Source organism: Ursus arctos, unplaced genomic scaffold, assembly GCF_023065955.2.
Source record: "Ursus arctos isolate Adak ecotype North America unplaced genomic scaffold, UrsArc2.0 scaffold_12, whole genome shotgun sequence".
NCBI classification, from domain to species: domain Eukaryota; kingdom Metazoa; phylum Chordata; class Mammalia; order Carnivora; family Ursidae; genus Ursus; species Ursus arctos.
The window spans coordinates 15250856-15277978 of NW_026622786.1; the positions used below are offsets into that span (position 1 = coordinate 15250856).

At 42.2% G+C, this 27123-nt stretch overlaps 1 protein-coding gene across 1 annotated transcript; it reads left to right on the forward strand.

The window, feature by feature from the left end:
• SLC16A4 (solute carrier family 16 member 4) lies at positions 1-25908 on the forward strand. The gene is made up of 9 exons (XM_026484596.4): positions 1-198; positions 1432-1530; positions 8562-8694; positions 9531-9674; positions 9848-10009; positions 11372-11827; positions 14036-14247; positions 15206-15299; positions 25573-25908. The coding sequence occupies exons 2-9, from the start codon at positions 1444-1446 to the stop codon at positions 25695-25697; spliced, it is 1413 nt and encodes a 470-aa protein (XP_026340381.1). The 5' UTR covers positions 1-198; positions 1432-1443; the 3' UTR covers positions 25698-25908.
• The last annotated feature ends 1215 nt before the right edge of the window (positions 25909-27123 follow it).

A 27123-nucleotide genomic window follows, 5' to 3' on the forward strand; every position in this document is an offset into this window, starting at 1 on the left:
GTAAAGTCCACTGGCAGGAGTGACCTCATTGGCTCCAACCTCACAGACTTAGAATGCTCGCTTGTGTTCACACTGCCGCCGAATGAAACGCCTTAAAAAAAGAGTAACTTTGTCGACAATCCTATACTCTATTTGTCTTCCCAGACTGCCTCATTGCCTCATCGGTGAAGGATTCCTTTGCTCAAGACCACATCAAAGGTAAAATGAAAATGGGACTGTGTGTTGGGGTTGGTTTTCTGTACTGTTCTGAACGACCGGCATCTCCCCCCAGCCCCCCACCCGCCTCCCCTGGCCTGCTCGCCAGACGGCCATTCCGCAGGCTGCCGGCCATTCCACATGCACTGGCCTGGCCGTGGCCTGCCCCGCCCCGGAAGCAGCAGGCTGCCGGCCAGCCTGCTGGTGGGAAATACAGAATGCCACATGCTTTCCTCAGAACGTTTACAACATTTCTCTTTACAAGTATTTTTTACTGAATCACTTGTGAGAAAATAGCAGGTTCTCTGATACTTCAAGCCTAAGTGCTTTCTAGCTCACAGCTCCTGAGACCAAGAACACGCTCCTAGCAGAACCACAAGACCCCCGCCACCCTCGAGAGATTTCACGTGGTCTCCTAAAAGTCCAGAATTCAGATTTCCCCAAGTGACCTCCCAAAGTCTTTTACGACTTGTTTTCTGGTCCAGGAGTCATTCGAGCGATGGTCATGGCATTTTTATGGTCACATCTACTTAGTTAGTCCCTTAGAATATTTTCATTTTAGCAATTGCTTTGTAAAGCAATTTTACAGGTTTAGGAATTCCGAGGCTCCTCCTCCCTTCCTTCTTTCTCCAAAGTCAAGAGCTCACCCAGAGGACCAGAGGGTGATGCACGACTTCCCCTAGGATGTGGCTTGCAGACCTAGGCCATGGAGGCCAGCGCTAAGAGCGGCCACCCTACGGTGAGGTCAGGCTTTCTAGTTAACTCCTTTGCATTCTTGCCTGAAATACACTGAGTGGTCAGCTTTCAGACGCCATTCAGATCTCTGCGATGGTTCCGATGTCCCTCAAATCATGGCCTTTCATTAGCTGTTTCTCACCTCTCCCATGGTTCTGCCTGGATTGTGATTATGGAAGAAACAGGGGTAGGGAGACTATATTATAGTCAGGCAGACTATATGTAACTAAGGACATACCCCCGAGATAACTGTCGAAGCCATCTGGACTTGCCAGGTGAAGGCTGGCAGGCCTCCAGAAAAATCCCCAAGATGATACAAAGCCCTGCTTGCATTTTGAGGTTGAGATCAGAGCCTGTAAATAATTTAGGAATGAGGAAATCATCTATTTTTACGGGGTGGGCTAAAAAAAATTTACAAGTCGTTTTATATCACAGAGAAAAAGTTTAAAAGTTTAGCTCAGTGTCTTGTCGACTGAATCAACTGTCTTGGTATCGTCACAGAGACCAACCATCATGATGCAGAGGGCAGGGAGGGCCCGGCCTTACACTAAAGCCCTGGATGGAGGCTGGGGATGGATGATTGTATTCCATTTCTTCCTGGTAAGAATTTACTTTCCCCCTTCCTATTGCCCCAAAGACCGCTCCCCTGCAGAAAGGCTCAGAGCAAAGCCAGGGATTGCCAACAGCTGCCAAAGTTAGTGGCCCACGCGGAACTCGGGAGAAAGTTGCAAATGTCCTCCCTGACTGAAGGACACAGTGTTCCCCTGCAGTGCCCTCCTCACTACCATCCCCAAACCTACAGAATGTGCCGCCCACCACCAGCAGCTCTACCCTGGCTGCTTGGCAATTAGGATGCGTAGACAATCATACATTTAAGCACCTCAGAAGTAGCACTGGGACGTGCTAAAAAGTGCCGTTGGGTGGGTTCCCAGCTCTGCCCCGCATACACATGGCAGCAACCTCCCTCTCTCCTAGGGCATGGGGATATTTCCTCTCTGTTTTGCCTGCTGTCTGCTTCCTAACCCATCCTCACAACCATAACTTATACTAGAATTAGGCCCAGTGTGTATTTCTGATAATGTCTGGAAAGGGAGAGAAGTATGTGGATTCTGAAACTGGAGCCTGATTTTTCTCCATCTGTAAGCAACTGGACTGGGCACTCCATTTCTTAACGTACTTCCCTCATCCTCCCAGAGGCTCTTAAGGTGGTTGTGAGACAGTGGTGACCTGCAATGTCAGCAGGACCATTCTAGAATATTGGTGAGTCCCATTCTGGCTATGCCCCAAACAAGACTGTAACAGTGGCACGAGCTCCACATTCCGCATGTGTTCCCAAATCAGTTAACTTTGAGACGGACTCACGAAGATGTCCTATCCCTGCTGTGCCTACAGAAAGCAGCTCACAAAGACGGGACTGTGGGTCTTGGTGACTCCTAACTGATAATCCTGCAGTCTACAGTGTGATACAAGAGCTCCATAAACGGGACGATGGGAAAACATCATACCTCCTCCCTGGTGACAGAGGAGGGGAAAGCAGCGGCACGGGTCTGCAGGCAGGATTTATGTAAGACACAGCTCCTAACCAGAGGACTGTTTGTTAAACATTAGCTTCATTACCAAAGAATGTGTACTTTTTTTTTTTTCTTCCCAGATATGTTACTAATAAGAAAGCTAAGGATGTCCTAAGTCTGAGAGCCCTCCCAGTGGCTGGGCCACCTCCCCAAATCATGGGCTTTGCAGAACCAGCACTGCTGGTGAGGATCTCCAGATCTCCCACCTTTCTCCCCAGTAACAAGCCTTACTTTTCTGACATTATCCTCTGGGGATAGAAGTTATTTGACCAATGTAGTTGCTGGTAAGAAAGACTGCCTAATAACCAGATTATTAAACAGTGTTCCACTTTTCTGGGTGCGACACTGCTGATAAAAGCACAAAGAACACTGAGTCCTCAAGTGTTAACAGTGAACTCCGGCTAAGTGACTGCAGTGGTATGTGGATACTTACAGACTACGGTTTACATTTTCGTGTCTGCATGGGTTACAAGTATGTTTTTCTACAATAGATGAGTTTCTGAAAAGGTGAGTGAAAAATCTTGCAGCATGTAGCTAGTGCAACGGAGAAACTACATTATGGGAGGGGCTGAACCATTGTAATTTAGTGAAACAACTGAACAAAACAAGGTGCTGAAGCGTGCAACACATTCATACAAACACCCTCAGGTATACATTCGAGTGCGAACTTCATGCCCCTTTCCCTAGTCCTGTCCTCACACCCTGGGGGACCTTAGTGTCCCTCCACATACAACCATGTACACTTAATTTGAAAAAGGAAGCCCCCCCCCAAATAAAAAAGAAAAAGGAAGCCCCAGTATATTTTGATGTAGCCCCCAACTTAATTAAAATTAGACTGAGAATTAGCCCCCAACTTAATTAAAATTACACTAAATGAGGGGCGCCTGGGTGGCACAGCAGTTAAGCGTCTGCCTTCGGCTCAGGGCGTGATCCCCGGCGTTCTGGGATCGAGCCCCGCATCAGGTTCCTCCACTGTGAGCCTGCTTCTTCCTCTCCCACTCCCCCTGCTTGTGTTCCCTCTCTTGCTGGCTGTCTCTATCTCTGTCAAATAAATAAATAAAATCTTTAAAAAAAAAATTACACTAAATGAGAATTAGCCCCCCACTTAACACTACCTTGAAATTAATATTAAAATTCAAACAGCCACATGTGGCTAGTGGCTACTACATTGGACAGAATAGTTCTACAGTCTATCCTGTGGCCTATTATAAAATGTTCCTTTCAGATTATCAGCCTAATAATTACGTTTTAACCAGTTAATAAATGAGCGGTACAGAGAAGCCCTTCGGTAGAATTTAAAAAATGAAGTGCCTGGGAGAAGAAAATGAGTGAGCAAGCGGAAACCAGAGCCCTGAAGAAACAGGGATGGAGTTTAAGACACTCAAGGACTCATCTTGGTTCTGTCATGTAGCTGTGGGTCCCTGACAAGTGATATAACCTCTCAAGGCCAGCTTCACCCTCTGAGAAGAGGGGTGGGAACAGCCCTGAGCTCCAGGCAGGGATGACTACATCATTTGCAGGGTCTGGTGCAAAATAAAAATACATGGCCCCTTACTCAACAATTATTAAGAATTTAAAAAAAAAGAAGAAAGAAAGAAAAATCCAGTAGCAAAATGTTCTTTGGGAGTGCTTTGCTTCAAAAAAAAAAAAAAAAAAAAAAAAAAAAAAAAAAAGAGGGCTCCTTCTTGGGACACCTGGCTGGCTCAGTTGGGGGAGCGTGTGACTCTTGATTTGGGAGTTGTCGGTTTGAGCCCCATGTTGGGTGTAGAGATTACTTAAAAATGAAATCTTTAAAAAGAGTAAAAGTTGTTATTTTTTTTTAAGATTTTATTTGACAGAAAGAGAGCACAAGCAAGGGGAGTGGCAGGGAGAGGGAGAAACCGACTTCCCGATGAGCAAGCAGCCTGATGCGGGACTTGATTCCAAGACCCTGGGATCACGACCCGAGACAAAGGCAGACACTTAACTGACTGAGCCACCCAGGTGTCCCAAAAGAGTAAAAGTTTTTAAAAAAGAACTCATTCTAACTTACCACACTTTGTAGATACATATTTGCATGTTTGTTTGTTTTTTTTCTGTACCCAGTCTCTCACTGGACTGAGTCCCATGACAGCAGGTACCATGTGTTTTGCTCACCACTATAAGCCCAGCCCATAGTAAACAGCCTGGGACATGATAGGTACTCAATAAATACCTGTTGGTGGATGGGTAGGATGGATAGAAGGATGGATGAACTGACTGATGGACACACTTATGAATAAAGTGAGTGATAGATTGGGTATGGGCAGAGGCCTTGTAGGGACATGTTTATTTTTTATTTATTTATTTTTTTAAAGATTTTGTTTATCCATTCGACAGAGAGAGAGAGACAGCCAGCGAGAGAGGGAACACAAGCAGGGGGAGTGGGAGAGGAAGAAGCAGGCTCATAGCGGAGGGACATGTTTAAAACACTGGTTTTTATCTTGAGGCTGAGGAGCTAATGGAAAAAAGCAAGCAGGGGAATGATGGGATCAGATGGGATCTATTTCAGGAAAATAGCTCTGCCTGCAGGGTGGATGATGATTGGTGGGGGCTAGGCCTGGAAGCACGAAGACCCACTGGGAGGGTGTTGTAATAATCCAGATGAGCAAAAAAGGCCCCAAATTAAACCAACAGCAGTGAGGATGGAGGAAATACAGGTCCGTGCAATATGGAGGAGACGGACCTAGAAGATTTGGCCAGGAACAGAGTATCAGGGAGAAAGGGAGTCAAGGAGTCCTGGGCTGATGTCTTGGGCAACTTGGAGGATGATGCGTCATTCATTGAGTTGGAGGACAGGAAGGGAAGGACGTCTGAAGATGCTTGGGTGGCTTAATCCTGGGCAGGGGCTGTGGGGCCTGTGACATACCCAATTATGTGCTCAGCAGCCCCCATGCAGGCGGAGCACGGGATCTGCGTGCTGGTATCTGTGAGTCATCGGTATGCGTGGATGGGCTCGAACCCACAGGCAGTTTGGGTAAAATCGCCAGGGAGGGGGAGAAGAGCCATCTGCAGAAGCCTGGGGAAAACTGATGTTAGGGGTCGGACAGAGAGCAGCCCACAGAGGAAACTAAGAAGCAGGGGGAGAAGCAACAATGGCGCATCACAGAAGCGAAGGCAGGAGTGCCCAGGAGCCAAGAGGGAGGACCAGATGCTGCCTCGAGGCAAGATGCCACAGAACTGACAATGGGTTTGTTAGCTCAACGAGGAAGCCTCTGGTAGCCTCGCTGAGCGTCCCTACAGTCCACGGTGGGATGTGAGGAAGTAGAGATAACCTAACAGACTGTTCTCTAGTTTGTGTAGTCCAGAAAGGAAGAGCTGGGGTGATAAGAAAGAGAGACCCACAGTAGAAGGAAGTTGTTATTAAACAGTAATTACCCCATCATTGCTGACAAAGCCTGATGTTCTCTATTCAAAAGGGGCCCCTGTGGCTGATCCAGGGGGCTTTCCCAAGACAATATTTCAATGAGAGTGATCTGGGGAGGGAGCTCTTACCGTGTATGAGTGTGTGTGTGGGGGGGGGGGGATGATGCTCTTAAAGATACAAAGAATATGAGGGGGCTGGGTCAGCCGCGGGAGAACTTCTCAGGACTTTTCTTTTGGGGTAAGCCCATTTACAATGTCTAAGGCAAACTCTGGAACAGGACTGAAACCCACCTACCTTAGTCGAAAGCCAGGACATAGACATACCTAGTCTGCTTGGCTAACTAAGGGAAAATCCAGATCTTGCGGGAAAAAAAAAAAGTTTTGATATCTGAGTCAAAATAGAAACAAAGTTGGAAGGTTACAAGTTCAGGAAGGGAGGCAGAGCTGATGCAAAGGCTGTGTCCTTGGCTTTCTTGACACACAGTGGAAAGCGCAGACCCACTTGTCAGAGACAAGCCCTATCCACTCCCTGCTGCGACGCCCAGACATCAACGACAGACCAGAGAGGAAAGGTCCTGAACTGGGGGGGACAAGAAGCTAGCCAAATGCAGGTGGCTAAGAAAGGAGAGGTCAGCACCGTCTAGACACCAGCACGGAACCCGTGGCCACAGAAAAAGAGGAAGGGTATTTCACAGAATGATGCCTCATTGTGGTGTCCCTCGCTCATGAGAGGCCGCAGTCACCACTCTGCATTCCAAACTGAGAAAAACAAGGGGGGCCGCCTGAGGTTTGCTATCTCTCTAGCCTCCTTTCCTGAGAGAAGCAACTTTGAGGAACAGGAGGATTACAAATCGCCTGAATAAGGGCCTGATGTCTTTCTCACTTGTGAATGTAGAGCCCAGGTGTCTGTGGCCTTGTTCACTCTAAATAAGGACAATTTTGTTGCTGCTATCAAATCGAAACGGGAAAAATACCTTAAGGGACCCCCTTCTCACCACGCCCAACTTTTGCAACCTCGGAGCACCACTGGTTCTTCGTCCCTTACTCTAGACAAGAAATACTACTAGTCTGAAACAAGAGTCAAGTGAAGGGGACGGAGGGGAAGCTGCTGGATATGCAGCTGCAGAGGCTGAGGGAGAGAGAGGCCTAAGAGGACGCGGGTCTCTGACTTGGGTGAGCAAGCCGATGGTCCCAATGAAAGGAGAAATATAAAGGAAGACTAGGTGTGGGATTAGGGAAAGAAGAGTCTAATTTTGATGGGCTGACCGGAGTTAGATATGGTAGTCATACAAATGAGTCTGCAGCTCTTGAAAAAGCAGAATGTTTACACGAGGTAACCAAATCACAGTTAACAGTTTGAATTTTCTCAATCTTCGGTTCTAGGAGCGTAACATTTCCTTTATCTTCACTTTACAAAGAGAAAGCTTAACTTCTGTAAAGTAGGCTGTCCAAGGTCACACTCTGCATAGGAAGTGGAGCCAGGATTCAGGCCAAGGCAGGCTGACTGCAGAACAGTACTCGTAACCATGACATTATGAATACGGGGATGGTGACTTAAACCTCAAGTGAATGACTGTCTATGGACCAGGTACAGAGTGAGATGAGTGAATGACAGGAGGTGTAATACTTACAGGTAGACAGAGAAAGTGGAATTAGTGAAAGGAAGCCCAGGGTCTGTGGTTTGTGAGCGATGCGCGGCCAGGCTGAAAGCAGAGAAAGTGGCCTTGGAAAGCTAAGGCCACTGAAAAAAAAAAAAAAAAAAAGAAAGGAGAAGCTTGGAAGCCCCTGGAGACAAGTGGCATGTACCTCCTGTGCTGAGTGCCTGCAGACCCTGGCCCAGTGGCTTCTCTTCCAGTTCCCCCTCCCGACCCCTGCTCTTCACTGCCCCCAGGGTAATCGGAATTCTAGGAAACAAATGTTAATATGCCACAGAAAGAAAACATAACCTCAAAAGGGATATTCCTCCTAGTGCAAGGGAGAAGGGTGCTGCTGGCAAGGAGGGTTAGTTGGGACAAAAGAAAAGGATGGGGCACATGACCAACCATAAAGTGACTCTCCAACCTGTTTACCCTGCTGTTCTGGCAAAATCAGTAGTGCTCCTTTCTGCTCTCAAATGTTTCCATTTGGATGATATATGGCTACCCTATTTATGTATCTAGTGAGGAAGGCTACTCAGTTTAAGAGCAAAGTTAAAGCGAAGCTAATCTAAGAACCGATGGGAACAATTCACCTTTTGGACCAATGTGCTTCTCTCACAAGAGTTAAATGCAATTAGCTGTCTTTAACGGATACGATTCTGACAGAACAGCAGTGATTGGTCTGGAGTCAGTCCGTCTGGGTTCAAATCTCATCTCCGGCACCCCCATCTGGAGTGACTTTTAATCTCTCTAAACCTCCCTTTCCAAACAAAGCAAAACACCCCCACAAAACAAACAAAAAACCCCCACTGATTCCATAGCCTTATAATGAGGATTAAATGAGATGATTTATGTAAAGTACTTAGATGCTCCAAGGGGACGGGCGCCCCACGAAATACAAAATGTATAATGTGGAACCATCAAACTGGTAAATACTGGTGACGTGAGGCCGGGGGGCGGGCATAAGCGAGGGCAGCTGTAGCCTCTGTAATGGCTCACTCACCACCTGCCTTGGACTCTTTGGTCTGCTCTGATTTAGGTAAACGTGTTTGTGATGGGGATGCTGAAGACGTTTGCGATTTTCTTTGTGGTTTTCCAAGAAGAATTTGAAAGCACCTCAGGGCAAACTGGCTGGATTGGATCCATCATGTCATCACTTCGTTTTTCTGCAGGTATAAAGCTGGCAATAAGCTTGCTGCCCAAGGAAAAGCCCCACAAAGGGCAATCCCAAGATTCATCTGTCAGTCATTTAAGACTGAAGCGTTGCTAAAATTCAGATTCATTAATAGGTAAAGCTGAGAAAAGTTACGGACTTGAAGTGTTTAGCCTCTACTTAGCTTGACAAAATCAGAAGAGGGTTCAAAAAAAGCTTAAGAATCCAACTATTTAAGTCCATGGTTCAATTTTTCGTGCCTTGTGTCTTTTCACAGTGCCTGAACGTGGGTTCAGTGAGCCAGTCTCTCTGGGAAATCAGACCACGAAGTTCTTAAGCCCCCCACCGAAGCATACTCAAAACAACACAGAAAACCAATTCCTCTTCCTTTGCCTCTATTTGGGGCTAAAACATGAAGGGTAGATTAATGATCGAACCTGTTCTAGTCATGGATAACTAGGTGCAATCTCATTTTGTGTGGTTTTCTTTTTTTTTAAGGTTTTTACTTATTCAAGTAATCTGTACACCCAGTGTGGGGCTCGAATTCATGGCCCTGAGATCAAGTCATGTTCTGACTGAGCCAGCCAGTCGCCCCTCGTTTTGTGGTTTTATAATGCATTTTCAAACCTGCTTCTTTACAATCCTCTTTAAAACAAACAACTTTTTCCAAAAAGCAAAAGAGTGTGGGACTGGGAATATTATGAAACCCAATTCAGACACCTTTCTAAAGGATATACAATACTCCAAAGTCAAGTCCTCTTGTTTGCCTTCAGCTGCTCATTTCAATTGCACATCAGAAGGTAAGAAATGCCAAAGCGTATTTACCTGGTACTTGCCTTTTTTCCTTTTTCCGAGGTCCCCTGGTTGCCATTATTTGTGACATAACTGGAGAGAAAACTGCCTCCATTCTTGGAGTTTTCCTTGTTACTGGTGGATATTTGATCAGCAGCTGGGCTACTAACATTCCCTTTCTTTGTGTGACTATGGGACTTTTACCTGGTGAGTCCACTGTAAAAGTAAGACTGTAAAAGATGGAACTAGTAGGAACCTTCCCTTTTACTGTCTTGTCCATGGGCCCAAAAGGCCTACTTACAGTATCTCGGGTCCAGGAGAGTATCTCGTCTGGTACCAAGCCACTTCATGTGATTCCAAGCTACTGGTTTTCTTTTTAGGTTTGGGTTCTTCTCTCTTGTACCAATCAGCTGCTGTGGTAACTACCAAATACTTCAAGAAACGATTAGCGCTTTCTACAGCTATTGCCCGTTCTGGGATGGGACTGACGTTTCTGATAGCGCCTTTTACAAAAGTCCTGATAGATCTATACGACTGGACAGGTAAGTCATTCTGTGTCTGAACGATCAACTCCACAAGGTATGTTCAGCTCTTTCCCTCTCATGAGTGGAAGTGAAGACTTTTTGAGCCAGGGAAGAAATAAGCAGGATTTCTACAGCAAAGTAAACATGTACCTCCTCTTCCTTGGAGAACACACAGCAGAAGACATGTTGAACTACTTGCAGGCTTCGCCACAGACCACACGAGCACCTCAGAGTTCACAGGGTTCATGTCTGAGGGGATGGAGGCCACTCCGTGCAGCTGGTGAAACACCTTGCAGGGAAAGTGATACTCCTGGAGACACACGGATTCCCTTCTCCTCTTTCATCACTAAAGCACTCTCTTTTCCAATATTCCCTTAAGAAAAAATTCCACGTTAAAAAAATGCCTCTTCCATCTGACTCACTAAAATAGACCAAGAAAAAGAAGGGGGTAAAAAGAGCATTATGCTCCTTCATCTCTTATATACCATCATCTATAAATTTTTCACAAACAAATGAAAACCATTCACTCCACAATTTTCTTTGTGCCTGAATGTTTTATTCGGATTAAAATAATCTTAAATTACTGGAAAACTGTGTTTACGTATATGTACATGTACGTACATAGGAATATATACAAGACTGTTTCTACCTACAGAGCATTTTGGTTGACTCCTTCCTTTCCCAAGTGAAAAACTACCAGTGGTCTCATGGTAAATGGAACCAGCTGGCAAATCCCTAAGACAGGACAGCAGAACCCACAGCCAATTCCATCTCTGGAAACTCCACACACAAGCCACTGCTTTGGTCAGACCATGCTGAAACCAAGCAAGTACTCAGCTTCCAAGGCAAAACTGGCATCTGTCTCCTTTCAAGGAAATTAAAAATGGCATGAGATCAAAGGCTGGCCCCTCTTCTGAGCGGTTTCCAAATGCCTCTCATCATCTAATTCCAGAATTCTGTATTTTCTGTCCTTGAATCTGTATCCCCAACTTCAGGATATCTTAAATCCCTATTTAAAACACACCATAATTTTCTAACATTTCAAATATCCACCCCCCATCCTCTCCCCAAAACGATTCTTTTTTCCTCGCACAAACAACACTCTCTCCTTCCGGGCCATCTCCTGGTGCAGCTTTCTGGTTTTCTATTTTCAAAGGACGCCCTGTTTTCACAAGGATACAGTGGTGTTTGGGGCTAAAAATGAAGTCAACAGATTTAGATACTTTCAATTTAGGGGACAAAATAGTGTTTTCAGGAATTACTGCAGCATGACTGAATATATTTGTGGCAGAGGCCCCTTCTGGGCCTAAGAACACAGAGTATTGTGAAACGAGAGGGGTAATTTTTAACCTAACTTCTCACTTTCTCTCCCCCATGCAGGTGCCCTTATACTACTTGGAGGGATCACACTGAATTTGGTGCCTACTAGTATGCTCCTAAGACCCATCCATATCAAAAGCGAGAACAATTCTGATATTAAAAATGAAGACAGCAGCTTGTCTGCAAGTAATCCAGGGGCAGTGGGTGCAACAGAAACATCATCCTGCAATGAGACACAAGAGGCCACCATCAGGGACAGCGCTATGCAGAAGGCCAGACAACCTGGTACAGGTTTAACAGTCTCACAGAACAAAGAGCTCAACAACGAGCCTACAGGGGACGGTTACGAAAAACTCTTTGACGCCTCCCTTTTAAAAAATCCTTTCTTCTACATATTTACCTGGTCTCTTCTCCTCAGTCAGTTGGCATATTTCGTCCCTACCTTTCACCTGGTGGCCAGAGCCAGAACACTGGGGATTGACATCATGGATGCCTCCTTCCTCGTTTCTGTAGCTGGTAAGAAAGCGCACTTTGACCTCAAACTCAAAAGGAAAAATGAACTTAGTTTTACATAAATTTATTCAATTTTATAAAAAACTAAAGACAAACTTTTTTTTAAAAAAAGGAGTTACGGGGGGCGCCTGGGTGGCAGAGCGGTTAGGCGTCTGCCTTCGGCTCAGGGCGTGATCCCAGCGTTATGGGATCGAGCCCCACATCAGGCTCCTCCGCTGTGAGCCTGCTTCTTCCTCTCCCACTCCCCCTGCCTGTGTTCCCTCTCTCGCTGGCTGTCTCTGTCAAATAAATAAATAAAATCTTTAAAAAAAAAAAAAAGGAGTTACGGGAGGGCCAGGAAAAAGGAGGCTGTTTGAGGCTGGTGGGGGCACCAGGAATGCCCCTCCACAGATCTGTCACCGCACCTTGCACACAGGTGCTCTATGTCAGACAGTGGCCTCTAAGCAAGTCTTGTTCATTTTCATGTCAGTGTCTTCTGACACAGTACACGTTAAGTATTTGTTGCATAAATACTTGATTTTAAAAAGCTGGCAACAGCCACCTCCAAGAAGGAGGAAAATCATAGGCAGATAGCACAGGGCAGAGGCTCCAAGGATTGGTTCTAGAGCTTAGACTTCCTGGGTTCAGGTTTTGCTGTTATTTCCTAGCTGTATGACACCGGGCAAGTTACTCATGTTCTCTGTGCCTCAATTTCCTCATCTGTAATATAGGGATAATAGTACCTATCCTCATGAGGTTATCAGGACTGAATGAGCAATGCATAGTAGAGTTTACAATAGTGCCTGGCCCATCATAAGCATTCAATAATGTTCTATTAATATGGATGGCTAACAATTTTTCCCCCTGCACTCATAGTAAGACAGATACATACGCCTGTTAAGGCCATTCACTTAGGGACTGGGCTGATACTTAACATAAATTAGAATGTTAGGTTAAAAATGAAATCATTTGAGTATTTATAAAAATGTAAGTAAACAAAATGCTTAATTCAAAAGAGGTGGATTCTCTCAACGGACAAAATAGGGAGCCTAAAAAAATGAAAAGGGACGACATGGAACGGGACTGTTCTAAATCTCTGGAAATTTTACATAGCTTGAGGTTAACTTTTCTCTCCTAATTTCTTGAAAAGGCTGCTTACAAAGTCCTTACAAAACTGACGATAGGCCATTCCAACTGCAAAGATACCCCACTTCAGTCAACTAAAGCTTGTGTACACAAGAAAAAGATACATAGCTAAACTGCTTTTTTTATTCACATGTCTGGTAGTCATCAATTTAGACCAGATTAGGCTATGCAACAGGACGAAAGAACTTAACAAAAAGTTTCCACATGTATCTGGGAAGTAACTAAAAATAGAACAGGAGTATGCATTTTCTGTCCCCCCCCCCCGCCTTTTTTGGGAAGCAACTTAAGAATTTAAAGTACAAATCAACTGTAGGTCATGCTACAGTGAAAATGTTCTATTATTTAACTGCTACATTAGTTTATAATCGATACAAAATAAGTATGTTATCATGAACTGAATGAAAAATACAATTCTTAAATTTTATTCAAGTTTACACCATAGCCCCAATGTTCAAAATGATCACGCACTTCCAGATTCCCTATTTCCAAAAAAAAAAAAAAAAAGCAAAACAAAACAACAAGCAAAACAGATATCCTATCTCCAAGCATAATAACCTTTAGAGGAGCACTTAATTACCAAAACCTCATGTACAACCATAAGAAAGAGTCCCAACATCTATTTTTTTTTTCAACATAAGACTTTATTATTTATAACGTCCAGTCTTCCACCATTGGACTTCCCCAGCACACTGCCCAGAGGGTCTCCCAGTCTTTAGAACTCTCACTCCCTCACCTACAGGACCTCTTTGAGGAAGGCCTCCTGAGCGCTGGGGCCTCTGTAACAAGGGATTCCCAGTTAGGTGGTACAAGCTTTCCAAACCTGATGAGGAAAAACAAACAAAAAACATCTGAGGGGTCTTCTACCCAACTCTGGAGGAGCCTTTCTGGCACTGTATTAGATGTATTTGGAGTAGGTAACTAAATGATTGAGCCTACTGACACACAAATGAGACCATTTTTTGCTCATGTGTCCTCGCCTCAGGAAGAAGGCGTATTACTCAAGAGAGGTCTTACGCAGTTACACTTTCCAAAGGGGCTAGGGAAGCGGAATTCGGATTTCATAAGGTCTTCTCCATCTTGTTCCAGGTGTCACTGAGGCCGTCTGTCAGATAATCTCTGGATGGGTTGCTGATCAAAACTGGATCAAGAAGTATCATTACCACAAGTCTTACCTCATCCTCTGCGGCATCACTAACCTGCTCGCTCCTCTGGCCACCACATTTCCACTACTCATGACCTATACCATCTTCTTTGCCGCTTTCGCTGGTGGTTACCTGGCAATGATACTTCCTGTACTGGTGAGTAGATATACTCGTTAACACTGGTAAACCATTTTAGTAAAAGCAGGTATTAATAATTACCTCCCCAAAGAGCATACGTATTTTGTATTAATTTTATAATTTAAAAAATCATATGCAAGGCCTCAGAAATCCTGTAGCGATATCCTGTCCAGTTATTCCTCTTACCTTCGGAGGAGGAATGATGAGAGAACTAATCTATATGGGACAAAAAACAAATGAAAGCAAAAAAGAGATCAGCAGGATTCCACTCTGCTTCTCAGTCTCCCAAAAGGTTAGGTTTGTGTTTACTTGTTTCCTTTACCTCCAGAAATTTCTTTGGCTCCTTCTAAGACACCATCTTGAGGAGTTCCTTGAGAGAAAACAGGACTTCCTCACCAGTGTGGTTTCTCTCTTGTTGAGAGTAGTTCTATGTACTTTAATAGGGACATTGTTTAATTCGTCTCTCCTTTTACCCCAAATTGACTTAAAGTTCTGGGCCCAAAAGGAATGGAAATACTTATACAAATACTTCATGGACTCTTCTGGCCTGATATCAATATTCGCTTAAGGGCTGTAGGATATTATAGGAAGCTTATGTAAAACCAAACTTTCTAAAGCTGAAATCAACCTGGGAAAATGGACTTCCTACAAACCAATTGCTGGTATTTAGCCAACAGGGGATTTGAGAATATCACTGTCAGCTCAGAATGTAGCATCGTTTCCTAACAGAGAAGAACCATGAGGGTCAGGGAAGAAAGGTACCCTGGGTTGCCTCAAAGATTACTAATACAATGAGAACACGGCTGCCTGGCACAATGACTCTTCTGTTTGCCTCAGCTCTTATAGAATATCAAGGCAAAAGGCCATTCAAATCACCTCAGAAGTCAACTGTTCATAGTATTTAACCCTTTGCAGGCATAGGTCTCTACAGAGTTTCACCCTCAATATGGCTAACACTAGATTCTAATCCCTACAGGTTGATCTGTCCGGGAATTTTAGAGTACACAGCTTCTTGGGACTTGCCAATTTCTTTGCTGGGATGGCTGTCCTTTCTGGACCACCTATAGCAGGTAACAGCTTAGCCATATTCTGAGCAAACTTCAACAGCTATGAAAGAAAATGCTGATCCATTATGAATGGGAACATGCAATGACAGGATCAGGTTAAAAACCTGATGAGAGCTCTGCTGTTCCTATACTCCCTCTCACGCTCCATCACCCATCCAGGAGACCCATCCGGGAGAATCCGAGGATTCACTCAAGAGATAATAAGAGGTTCATTAAGCAGCTTCTTACAGTATTTTGGGAGTCTTAGAGCAGGGATTGTATGTATATCTACTTGCCTGGGGAGACAATTCAGAGTTCTAGAAAATTCTCAAAGACCTATGATGCCTTAAACAAACCAACCACTAGTACATTTTATCTGGTCAGGAGTCCCTACAAAGCCTGGAGGTTGCCTGACCCCTCTGCTCTTCAGATGTGCTACTCACACTGCTTGTCCAGGGCTTCCCACCCGTCTTTGGCATCTTTGATTTCCCAAGAAGGAGAATGGAGGCCCTTCATACTCTCTCTGGACCAAAGGTTCAGGAGGATACTTGGCCTATAGGCCAGAATCTCTGTGGAGAAGATGTGTGGGGCCAGCCACTGGTGAATATTAAATACAGGTACAGGAAAAATTGGGGGAGTTCTGATATTTCAGCTAGCTTTAAGACTAGAGCATTGTTTTATATGCACTTTTAACTTAAATGGACATTTTGTGCTTGCTGAACATTTAATCCAAGCCTCTCAAAAGACTACTCACACAGAAATATTTCTAGGAACAGACTTAAACTTTAGTATTTTACACACTACAGGCTCTCAATGTTTAAATGTCCAAATTAATACAGCATTTCCAATCATCCACAAAAAGGAATTCAGCCTAAAACTTCCTTTTACTTCCTTCAGTCCTGAAGTGAAACAGAAAAAAAGGTATGATCTTGCCTCATTATCACCGTTTAAAAACTAAATACTATTTAGTTAAAATAAAATGTAAGACCTAGAAAAGGCAAAGAGCAAAAGGGAAAGTATAAAATTAATACCAAAGATTTTTAATGGATGAAAAAAAATGCACCATTATCTGAGGTTCGCTTTAGGTGTTCTCTTCTAAAGGAAAAGATATATTTATACTAAAGGATTTAGAAGATTTTCCTTCTAAAGGAAAAGATATTTATACAAATATACAAGCAACTCCTATTGCGTTTATGAGCCCACCTCTGCCCACGTGGTCTAGCTCAGTCTACATCTCACACCTGGAAAGCAGGCTCGAATTTTAAAGTCAGGCCCAGAACTGTGATGTAGGGGCTGGTAACAGGAGACTAAACACCAGACGTGCTTAGCAGAGCAGCTCTGTGGCTAGTGCCCAGGTCAGCAAGCTAGAAAAAACAGAACTCAAATATAGCTTGCCAATGCATTTTCTCAATCTTGATCCCTCTTCAAAGGCCATCCAAGTGGTGCCTTGAAACTTTCCAAGCCCATTAGGCCCAAAGTATAGGGAGGTAACAAATACCCAGCGCATAGAGTATCTTACTCAAATGATAAACACATGTAACATGTTTAGAGATTTCAAGTTTTGTATGTTCTTACATACATCTTAAAGTGTTTTTTTTTTGTTTTTTTTTTTTAATTTTTATTTCAGAGAGAAAGAGCTCACGTGAGCGCGCGCGAGTGGGGGCAAGAGGGGCAGAGGGAGAGGCAGAAGCAGGCTCCCCAATGAGTGTGGAGCTCTACGCAGGGCCCGATCCCAGGACCCCGGGATCATGACCTGAGCCAAAGGCAGATGCTTAAACCGACTGAGCCATCCAGGCAACCCTACACCTTAAAATGTTTAAAGAGTTCAATACATGAGAAGACAAGTTTTGTGAGGACTATTACTCTAAAAGGAAAAACTACAGATGTGTGTAATTGTGTAGTCTTCAATCAATTTGTTGGGTCATGATCTTTCATATTTTTTTAATGAAAAAGAATAGACTAGGGGGTCCTGGGTGGCTCAGTAGGCTGAGTGTCCAATTCTTGGTTTCAGCTCAGGTCATGATCTCAGGCTCCTGGGATGGGGCCCTGTGTCAGGCTCTGTGCTCAGCATGGAGCCTGCTTAAGTTTCTCTTTCCCTCTGTCCCTCCCCCCTGCTCTCTCTCTCAAAAATAAATAAATCTTATTTAGAAAAATAGACAACAGATTAAAAAACACTGTGCCTCACTTTATTTTAAACACACACACACACACACACACACACCCCTACGTCATACAAAATATATGTGATGTAAAACACATTTCTTACAATGAGTCAAAAAAAATTTACAAGCCTTTTACTACCCAATGTCCACAGTACCCTAGCAATATATGTGAGGATAAGGAGAACTCATGAAAGAATTTTTACCCACTAATTCTGAGAATATTATCTAGGCAATCATAAATTTTAGAAAGTCTACAAAATAGTCAAAGGAAGTGAAAAGACTGTTGCTGATAGCTTATACATAGATTTTTAGTCTGGTAGTTGCTCATAGTATCTTAAACCAGATTATAATAATTAATACAAAATTCAGTTTAATTTCCTTCTTTATACCATGATCTCTCACTGACTGCAACACTATGCTAAGCATCTTGTTAAAAGGAGAAACCTCAGTGAAGTCCTTACTCATATAAGCCATTCTTCTGTGAAACAACAAAGAGAATTTTACAAAGGCCATTAGACTTATTCGTAACTTTTGACTCTAGCAGCAAGGACCAAAGAAACATCAAAGGTGTTGATTTACAGGTTCACTCAACTCTCGACAGGTTATGGGCAGTCACTTCATCATCTTCAGCTTTAACTAAATCAAAAGGCTTACCAGTTATAAAGTATTACATTCGCAACCAAACTTAGATTTTCCGAATGTAGGAGATGCTCATTTTGTACTTACCTAGATCTGTTATTATCAAATTGCAAAAGCTGAAACTCCTATAAAAGATTACAGGCATTTTTAAATTAGGAATCAAGCAAACGGTAAAATTTTTCACAATAACCCTCAGTTAAGGCACTAGTTTAAAACTGTAACATCAATCACATTAACAGTTTTTTTCTCCTTCCTGTATGGAAATGAAAAAGAAAAACAAGTTAGTCCTACACAGCATATTTTAATAATCCGAGGAAAGGAAAGAAAAAAAATGTGTAAGAAACCCACAGGAATCATATGACTGAGTTTTCAAAAAATACTTTTCTTTTAAAAAATGTAAATAGAGCATATGGGCAAGAAAATTATTCCTAGACCTTTATTAACTCTGAATATAAGAAACATAGTAGCAACAAAATGTATTAGATCTCGAATGAAAATAACAAGACGGGGACCGAAATGGAAAAAAGTGAAAAATGATTCTCCATACACACACAGCTTCTCCCACCCCACAGCCCCCCCACTCCTTTCTGACATTCTGTGACAAATTCAGTGTTAGTTAATAATAGGATCTGCTTTAGATTAGGACAGTTTTTTAGGACTGAGTTTCCTGACCTAGGGTGGTCAACAGACCTAAGTATAGGCCAAATGTCACTGCTCATCCAAACCCAAGGGCTATTTTTCACTGATGGATGGCATCCAGAGAGCTACAAATTAGCCCAGATGGAAGCCTTGGAAGGTTGTAGAAAAATAAAAAGTATTGATATTTTAAAACCTTATTATTATTTCTAGTTAACCCCTGTTAACAAAAATGAACCTGCACAAAGCAATATAAATATAAAACTCAAGCCTTAAGCAAACAGAGCATATAATCAAACTTCCTAACACATAAGTAGGAATGTGAAATTTCTAATCTTGTATCCAAGGCATTTGATATGTGAGCTCGAAAATGCTAAAGGCTCAGTTTCACTTAAAAATAAAACCACCAAGGGCCCATTATTATGCCTATAAAATAAAACTGAATGCAGTTGCCCTCTCTTCCACATATCCCACCCACTGCCAACTGATGAATGCCTAGATTATGCTACTATATATATATTTTAAATATATTTAAATCAATCACAATATAATCTGAAAACTCCCTTAAACCACCATCAATAATTATGATTATAACTCAGTATTCATTCAATAATTACCAAGCAACTTATTAGCACAGCACTCTCCTAGCTGCTAGGGGGAACATAGAGAAGACAAAAGTTATTCTCTTATAGTTCTTCCACAGCACCTTGGGTCATGGCAGAGCACTGTCATATACACTGCCAGAAATTAATACTAAGGACAATAGTCTAGATCCTCTAAATTTAGAATTATTAGAACGTACATTCTTTCTCTACCACATTAACTGAAAATTTGGTTAAGTCACTATAACTTGGTTATTGTGAAAACTGGTTAACTCTGTTTTACTTTTAATTTAATTTAAATTCAATTAACATATAGTGTATTATTAGTTTCGGAGGTAGAGTTCAGTGATTCATCACTTGCATATAACACCCAGTGCTCATTACATCACGTGCCCTCCTTAATGCCCATCACCCAGTTACTCCATCCCCTACCCCCCACCCCCTTCAGCAAACCTCGGTTTGTTCCCTATGGTTAAGAGTCTCTTATGGTTTGTCTCCTTCTCTGATTTCATCTTGTTTTATTTTTCCCTCCCTTCCTCTATGCTCCTCCTGTTTTGTTTCTTAAATCTCACATATGAGTGATTGACTTATTTCGCTTAGCATATTACCCTCTAGTTCCACCTATGTCATCGCAAATGTTAAGATTTCATTTTTTGATGGCTGAATAATATTCCATATATATAATGTGTGTGTATATGTATAGATAGATAGATGATAGATAGATGATAGATAGATAGATGATAGATAGATAGACAGATAGATAGATAGATAGATAGATATAGATAGATAGATATACACACACTCTGTTTTACCTTTAAATGAAGATATCCTGAGCTATGGTATAATAAAATGATCTTAAAAAATACTGAAGCTTCACTCAATCAAGTAGGTATTTCACAAAAGTGATTTTTTCGACAAACTCAAAGAAAGCCATTTCTTTCTTTTTTTGTTAAGACAGCCATTTCTAATGCTGAACAACTATAAGCTAGTTCTGCTGCAGAGTAAGTTAAGTAGTTCCTAAAGGAGAAGTACATCTCTCTCTTGCTATTATTTGTCAGCCTCACACCTCATCAGAAATACCATGGAGGGAAACTGATAATTTTACACTAACTCTTCATCTGTGTTTTATAAGAGCAGGCAATGGCTAAAATGGAAATGCATCCATCTAAGTTTGTCTCTGTCCCATTGATCCAGATAAGGTCATCCCCTCATGAAATGGTCACTCCCTCTCTCTATTCTACCCTTATTTCAGATGCAACATGAAACAAATACTCCACCTGTTCCTCACCCCACCTTTTATCAACCATGTCCTCTACAGTTTTATCATCTTGGCCAATTAGTTGAAAACTTCTCTATGACCTGAAATTTTATTTGGAAAACAAATAAAACAACTCAAACTTTTGATGTGCTATAAATCTACTTTGGAGGCTGGGGTGGGTGGAGATAAGTAAGAAGGCAGACAGAGCTCTCTGTCCTCTAAATCCTGAGGAATATATTTATACCCTGAAGATTCAAAAGAAAATAATGCAGATCATTAATTACTCTGTGATTATTTTCCCCAAAAACAATAGAGCCCCAAAGAACTGTAATCTGATTCAGTATTCCTAAGATTGATGAACCCCCACAAAAACATCACAAATAAATTCCCAATTAGCTCTCTACTGTGGTTAAAAAGAGGGCAGGGCTGGAGTAGTATTTTCTTCGCAAAGTCAAAAAAAATCAAGCTTCAAAATCCTAACACAGAGCAAAATCCTTTTAATGAAACTCATAGCACAAAACAAATACTTAAAGCACTCCTGATAAATCTTACTTACGTAGGGACTTTACAGAGCTCCTGTCTTAAAAGGCAGTGAGGTTTGGGGCGCCTGGGTGGCTCAGTCGGTTGAGCAGCTGACTCTTGGTTTTGGCTTGGGTCATGGTCTCGGGGTGGTGGGATCGAGCCCCTCAAGGGGTTCTGCGCTCAGCAGTCTGCTCGTCCCTCTCCCTGTCTCTCCCCCTGCTCTCTCTCTCTCTCTCAGATAAATAAATTTTTGAAAAAACTTAAAAAAAAGAAAAAAAGGCAGTGAGGTTTAAATTTGCTAAACCATGTTTTGCAAGATTTTTCCATCATGGCACATATAGAAAATGTTTATATAGCACACGCTAAGTAAAATGAAAAGGCTGCTAATAGCCAGCCGGTGGCTCCAGCGACTCCAGGGATGACAAAAGATCATTGTCTCTGTACACCTTGGAAGTCTGCCACTATGCTGCAGCCCAACAGCTGGAAGGTCTGGTTCAACACCCGCTGTCACTTACAGAATTCTCAACCACTAATTTGAACTAGCATCAAGGAACTTGGGAATTAAGGGCCTTATGGGTATATTTCAAATTTTAACAAGATGACCAATAATATACTTACAGTAGTAATCCTAATAAAATGATTCATGGGGCACCTGGGTGGCTCAGTCAGTTAAGCAGCAGACTCTTGATTTTGGCTCAGGTCATTATCTCGGGGTCATGCGATCAAACCCTGAGTCAGGCTTCATGCTCAGCATGGAGTCCGCTTGAGTTTCTCTTTCTCTGGCCCTTCCCCTGCTCGAGTGCTCTCTCTCTAAAATAAATTAATTTTTTTAAAAAAAGGATTCATAACTCAGCTCAACAATCTAGTTCTGAGATATCAGGAGTACTCTTTATTTATTTATATAGGATTTTTATTTATTTATTTGACAGAAAGAGACAGAGAGAGCACAAGCAGGGGGAGCAGCAGGCAGATGGGAGAGGGAGAAGCCGGCTCCCCACTGAGCCAAGAGCCCGATGTGAGGCTCGATCCCAGGACCCTGGGATCATGACCTGAGCCAACGGCAAATGCTTAAGCCACCCAGATGCCCCAGAGGTAGTTCTTAGGAGGTTACACTCATTTTTAAGTATGTAAGGCTCTGCCCATAAAATGATGCAGAATAGTTTAAAAGTGTTGACATTAAAAAAAAATTCAGAATCCTATATTAAATATCAAGTTTGATAGACTATAAAAAACTCATTTGCAAAACTGTTTACAGAAGCAGAGCCCTATCTTCTTAGTTGTTTTAAATAATCAAAGGAAATATTACTATACATTCCTGCTTAAAATAAGGGTTACAGCCAGAGACCTAGGAAAACAATTTGGACTACAATTTTATTGTGAATAAGAATCGACTGGGTCACCCATGATGAATTACGCTTAAGGGAAGCCAATGGTCTGCACGATGAACGTGCATCTCAGATGAATCTGGGGTGGGTAGTCTGTAAACACTGAGGAAATGCTAACAGGGCACCTGAGCTTAGGCGGTCTGCACCAGCTGCAGGCTGCTGGCTACACACGGGAGTACTCTGCACGGAGCGGACACTAGAGGGATGCACACTCTTCTGCATTACGGCTGCTACATCATCTTGTCCTTCTCTGTCATTCACAATGCTTTTGCTATGACCACAAAGGAACCCTATCTTTTGAATGTCAACTTAGGTGTTTACATTTCAAGTAGTTAGAATAGGATAGGCTGTCAACTACCAATAATCATTTCTTTTAAAAATATACACACAGGAGCCTTAAACTGTGTAGGGTTGAAAGTGCATTTGTACACAGCTTTTCCGAACTGTTACCAAAAAAGCAGAGAGATCTAATAAAATCAGACCAAATATACAGTCTTCTCTTACTTTTGGTGGTGGGAAAAGGTTGATTATTTTAACCAAATACAGTAGATGTTTCAATACCAATGAAGCTCTGAATTTAACTTACTTAGTTGCCATGTAAATCCAAGCTTGAGTATGACAGCTAATACTTTCACAAAACAGTCAATAATATGACATAGCCCTACATCCTACATTTCATTCGTACCTGCTATTTTTATAAATACAAATATAAAACTAAATACTCAACTGCACGATTCACCTACTGAATGGCAACTGGATCTCAGAAACAGAATTTTAAAAATTTACTAATATCTCAGTTATCAAGCATGAATAAGAGGAACAGATTGACATGTTTTTAATTTTTATTTACTTGAGAGAGAAAGAGAGAGAGAGCATGAGCAGGGAGCCCAACTCGGGGCTTGATCCCAGCACCCGGAGATCATGACCCGAGCCGAAGGTAGATGCCCAAGAGACTGAGCCACCCAGGCGCCCCAGGAGAAACAGATTTAAAACTAATTACTTAATTAAGTTCTGCATGGAAATACATGGGGAGTTCTAAAATACGCTAAATAATTCCCTGCCCTGGTAAGAACATGTATTAAATAAATTTTAATCTTTCAGAAACAACATTTTGACTTTAAATGTGTATGTGAAATGAAAAGCTTATTACCAGTTTTCTAGGATTTATAAAGACAACCACCGCCCCCACCACCACCCATTTTCACTATTTTTACCTACATCCTCCTGACTTTTTAGCAACACGATCTACTTCCTTATCTAAGAATTACCAGTCTTTTCCAGAGCATTACTTCTAATATCCCTATCTTACAATTCGATACATCTGCTGTACTGGTGGACTAAAGCAACAACGACAAGGGATAGGAAGGGGTGCTGGTGCTTTCTATACTTCCTCCTTTCTAGAAATTTGAGGGTGTCCCCTACCTATCTCTTTGATGTCTAAAGTGCAATCACAATCAACATAATACAAAGACTTGTCCTAGTCAGTTTCTCTCCATTCTTTTGCTTAACTCCAAGAAACATTTAATTGAGGTCACTGATCCAGCAAGGGGTTAACTGGTAAAAAGCAAGTTAAAGTTAGGTGAATTTAAGAGGCTATAAGACATTCCGTTCGTTCATTACATCGAGAACAGGAAACATAAAGCTAATGAAGCAAACAAAAAAATTAAATGTCTATATCAGAACCAAATAAAAAAAAGGACAGGAGATAAAGACATACACAATCAGACCAAAAAGAGAAGAGGGTATACGCTACACATGCAGTGAGAAATCATGTTCCAAATATCAATGAAAAGATACAACATACGTTCCACGAGGGCAGATATTTCCATCTGTTTCATTCAGATGTTCTAGTACCGAGAACTGTGTTGGCACATAGCACCACAACTTCTCTGAATAAATAATGAGAATAACATCTTTAACTTTTTAAGGTATTTTAGGATTAAAAGACAATTTGCATCTACGAACATAATACGCACATAATACTTTCGAAAACAGGTTCTCAGAGTGTGGCCAGTGGACACCTGGAAGTCCTAAGACCTTTTTACGAAGCCTCAGAGGTCAAAACTACCATACTACTACTACTACTAGGAGGTTATTTGACCTTTCACAGGGCTGACTTGTATAACAATATTTAAAGGCCAGCTCCTTGCACAAATATTCTTTGCCATCATACACTCACAGTTTTTTAAGAAAAGTGTTTCATTTAAAAAATTCTGGTATGTGCCATAAGCCAAATGATTCTGTGGACCCACTCATTCTTGCTTTAAAAGAACATTTTGATTTCAGGGGGACTTATAGTCATTAACCCACCTAAGTAGTCACTTCCTTTTCACGTGCTCTCACAGCCTCCTGAACCTTCCCTTCACAGCTCTTACGACATGTGTAAGTCATGTGGTTAGTACCCAACTCCCCAGGAAGCTGTACAGTCTGCGAGGGCAGGGAGCACGTCTGTTTTGGCTCATTACCATTCTCTCCTCCAAAAACTAGCACACTGCTGGGAACGTAGTAAGCACTGAAATGTTTGTTCAGTGAGGGGAAAGAAAATCAATTCTCTCATTTTTTTCTTTGGAAAACAGGAGTAATTCACAATTATTTTCTTTGTAAGACCAGTGGCCTTCTAATAAGATTCACTGTAAAATCAGGGGCACCTGGGTGGCTCAGTCGGTTAAGCGTCTGCCTCTGGCCCAGGTCGTGATCTTGGGGTCCTGGGATCGAGCCCCGCATTGGGCTCTCTGCTCAGCGGGGAGTCTGCTTCTCCCTCTCCCTCTGTGTTCTCTCTCTCAAATAAAATCTTTAAAAAAAAATCATAAAATCAGATTGTACATTCCCTAATTTTCCCCAATTTCCACTCAAAGACTGCAGGTGAGTTCTGAGTCCATGATGACTTTTCTCCCCACAGGGTTAAGTCCCTAACTCAGGTGGAACAGATTTAACTTCATCAATAGAAAATAAGGTAAGCAGGTAAACTAACTTCCTAATGGTCACAATACATACTAGTAAGTACAGGAGGCTCCTTCCCTCAACGCAGTCGACGGCTGAGAATTACTACCTGAAAGGTCTGCTTCACTAACAGAGACCACTCCTTCCTTCTAGGCTGGTTATATGATCACACGCAGACATACGCCGGCTCCTTCTACTTCTCTGGCACATGCTTTCTCCTCTCTTCAATTTCCCTGTTCTTTGTACCGTTGGCTGAGAGATGGAAAAACAGAGCCTGACCAGAAAGGAAAAGGACTGCAATCAAGCGAGAGCTTAACAAAACACAATCTAAACTAAGAAGTCACTGGAAACAAAAGCTTGGAAGAAACCAGTTTCCTCATCTGTAAAATGAGAAGGCAAACCAGGTAGTTTTTAAGGTTCCTTTTTGCTTTCACTTTCTGAGGAATGTCTAATTAATAGCGAGAAAAGAATAAGAGCCACTTAAACTAAGCTGTCTGTTAGTATTTAATCAAACAGGCTAAAATCTTCATCAGTCAAAACAAAAGCCTTAGGTATTAAGTAAAAATCAGAACGTACTTAATAATAAATTGACCAAACTCTCAACTGTGCCTTGGTAATCCAGCCACTAAAATACGTGGAGATGAAAAACCATTCTTATTAGCTTAAAGAAGTATTAAATGTAGCCACTGGCTGACTAGGCCTCTGAAATCTGAATGAGTATTAAAGCCTCGTTGAGTGACTAGAATGGTATACATCCTCCAGCAAGTTATCTTTCCTTATTGGAAGTAATTAGAAGTAAGCTCTGTTTTCATTATTTTGTTTCCTAAATTTTCTATGATAAATGTGTACTGCTATGTAATAAAAAATAAGAATTGCCAAAAAAAAAAAAAAAAAAGACAAAAAAAGGGGGCACCTGGGTGGCACAGTCGGCTAAGTGCCCAACTCTTGGTTTCAGCTCAGATCATGATCTCAGGGTTGTGAGATTGAGGCCTGTGTAGGGCTCCATGCTCAGTGGGGAGTCTGCTTGAGCTTCTCTCTCCCACTCCTGCTTGAATGCACGCTCTCTCTAAAATAAATCAATCTTTAAAAAGAATTTAAAAAGGGGCTCCTGGGTGGCTCAGTCGGTTGGGCGTCTGCCTTCAGCTTGGGTCATGATGCCAGGGTCCTAGGATCAAGTCGCATATCGGGCTCCCTGCCCGGCAGGGAGCCCGGTTCTCCCTCTGCCTGCCACTCCCCCTGCTTGCGAACTCTCTCTCTGACAAGTAAATACAATCTTCAAAAAAAATTGCTTAAAAAAAAAAAAAAAACCCTCCTTTATTTCAAGATCATTTGAATAGTATTCCTGCCCATCCAAACGATATTACTTTTCACTATAACTAATTATCTAAAATATTCAAGATAAATGATCTAGATGTGTCTTTAGAACTACAAGTGTTAGAGGTGCCTGGGTGGCTCAGCTGGTTGGGCATCTGACTCTTGGTTTCAGCTCAGGTCATGATCTTTGGGTCGTGAGATCAAGCCCCATGCTGGGCTCCATGTTGGGCTCCATGCTCAGCAGGGAATCTGCTTGGGGTTCTCTTCCTCTCCCTCTGCCCCTCACCTGTGTGCTAACATACTCTCTCTCTCTCAAATGGATAAATAAATCTTAAAAAAAAAAAAAAGGAACTACAAGTTTTATATGAAGGCTGAATAAGTAGCTTTTAA

What these genes read in the sequence shown, in the direction of transcription:
- SLC16A4 (XM_026484596.4), top strand. Translation starts at nt 1,444, where the DNA reads ATGATGCAGAGGGCAGGGAGGGCCCGGCCTTACACTAAAGCCCTGGAT. An exon ending in CTTCCTCGTTTCTGTAGCTG is followed by an intron (nt 11,828 to 14,035) that starts GTAAGAAAGCGC and finishes ATCTTGTTCCAG; the next exon opens with GTGTCACTGAGGCCGTCTGT. An exon ending in TTCTGGACCACCTATAGCAG is followed by an intron (nt 15,300 to 25,572) that starts GTAACAGCTTAG and finishes CCTTCCTTCTAG; the next exon opens with GCTGGTTATATGATCACACG.